Source organism: Bison bison, unplaced genomic scaffold, assembly GCF_000754665.1.
Source record: "Bison bison bison isolate TAMUID 2011002044 unplaced genomic scaffold, Bison_UMD1.0 scf7180017862649, whole genome shotgun sequence".
Lineage (NCBI taxonomy): Eukaryota > Metazoa > Chordata > Mammalia > Artiodactyla > Bovidae > Bison > Bison bison.
Window position 1 is genome coordinate 12,556 of NW_011493221.1, and position 1,662 is coordinate 14,217.

General features: G+C 63.0%; 1 protein-coding gene across 1 annotated transcript in view; it reads left to right on the plus strand.

Moving 5' to 3' along the window:
* Positions 1-5: 5 nt before the first annotated feature.
* UROC1 (urocanate hydratase 1) overlaps positions 6-1,662 on the plus strand; it is a gene marked incomplete at its 5' end in the record, with an annotated part of 7,894 nt that continues 6,237 nt past the window's right edge. The window contains 3 exons of the mRNA XM_010832878.1: positions 6-118; positions 382-475; positions 1,504-1,563. Coding sequence (XP_010831180.1) covers positions 6-118; positions 382-475; positions 1,504-1,563 — 267 coding nt within the window. The remainder of the gene's footprint in view (positions 119-381; positions 476-1,503; positions 1,564-1,662) is intronic.

The window sequence follows — 1,662 nt, forward strand, 5'->3', positions numbered from 1 at the left end:
CCCCCCTCCGCTACTTCCCCCCGGATGTCCAGGAGGTGCTGGCCCCCGAGTTCGCCCAGGAGCTGCGGCTCTACGGCCACATCTACATGTACCGCTTCTGCCCCGACCTGGAGATGAGGTGAGTGCCGCGGGCTCGGCTTGTCCCCTTGGTACAGAGACCTTGCTGTGAAGTGCGCCTCCTCCGGGCTGGAGCCTGTCCAGTGGTGGGGAGGGGCTGGCCCAGAGCACCTCCTCTGGTGGGAGCTCCAAGGGGGGCGCCTTCTGCTGATGCCAGGGCTGGCCGTCTGCACTGGCAGGGCCAGGGGCCGGGCCGGGCCGAGGCGGGACCCGACGTGCCAGGCGCCTGCCCCTCGACGGGCCTGGCAGCTAGACCCCTTGCAGGGCCTATCCGGTGGAGCGGTATCCCTGCCGGACAAGGGCGGCTGCAGCCATCATGCTTATGATCATGAACAACCTGGACCCGGCCGTGGCGCAGGTAACGGCCCGGACGTGCGGGCGGGGTCGGTAGTGGGAACTCAGCATGCGAAACACACCCAGCACTCACAACACTCGCAAGCTTTCTACTTGGACGCAGTGACAGATTCGATACATACACAAGTCGCTTAGTCGTGTCCAACTCTGTGATCCATGGAGCACTGGAGTGTGTAGCCTTTTCCGTCTCCAGGGGATCTTCCTGACCCAGGAATGGAACCTGGGTCTCCTGCATTGCAGGCAGATTCTTTACCAACTGAGCTATGAGGGAAGCCCCGAGAGAAGCTGCAAAACCAGCGTGGGGAGGGCTTATCGCCGTCTCCCGGGCGCTCCCTCTTTGGTCGTTACGACAGCATCAGCACCACGACACCAGCCTTGGCGTCAGAAGGTGTCGCTTTATGTCCGATGCGTGCGTGCTTAGTCTCTCAGTTGTTTCTGACTCTGCGACCCCCTGGACTGCAGCCTGCCAGGCTCCTCTGTCCATGAAAGTCTCCAGGCAAGAACACGGGAGTGGGTAGCCACGTGAAAACTGGAAAGGAACGGGCTGAATGCTGTGGTTGGTTGCAGTATATCCAAAATACCACAACGTGGAATCAGTATAAAATCAAGATGTTTTATAGCGTTGTCTCCCCACCAAGTCTTGGAAACCAGCGGTGGGTGTCCTGCCTAGAGCTCGTCCCGTGGGCTGTGGCTCAGGCGCAAAGGCTGCTGGCAGAGCAGGCCTGGGGCCCCGCTGGTCCACTTGGGTCTGGCCACACGTGCCTGTCCCGGCGTCCTTGTGCGCCAGCGCGCCCTGCAGCAGCCTATTCGAGAGAGGACAGCCTTCAGGGGGACCTGAGAGTTTGCTTGAGGGCAGGAGGGTCCCAGGATGTGAGCGCTCCGCTGAGCCCTGACCGGGTCTCCCCCCGAGCCCCCCACTCCTCCTCCAAGGGCCATCAGCCACTTGGCGGGGGGCCATGACCCCTGAACCCTGCCAAGCTGGGTGCCTCCTTCCCCACACCCACATCTCAGGCGGCCCCGCATCCTCCACAGTTTCCCCAGGAGCTCGTGACCTACGGAGGAAACGGGCAGGTGTTCAGCAACTGGGCGCAGGTATGGACCCCGGACTGTGCGGGCAGGCAGGGGGTCCCCACCACAGGCCAGTCCACCACCTACCTCCGCCCCAGCCTCCGGCCTGGAAGCACCTTGAGA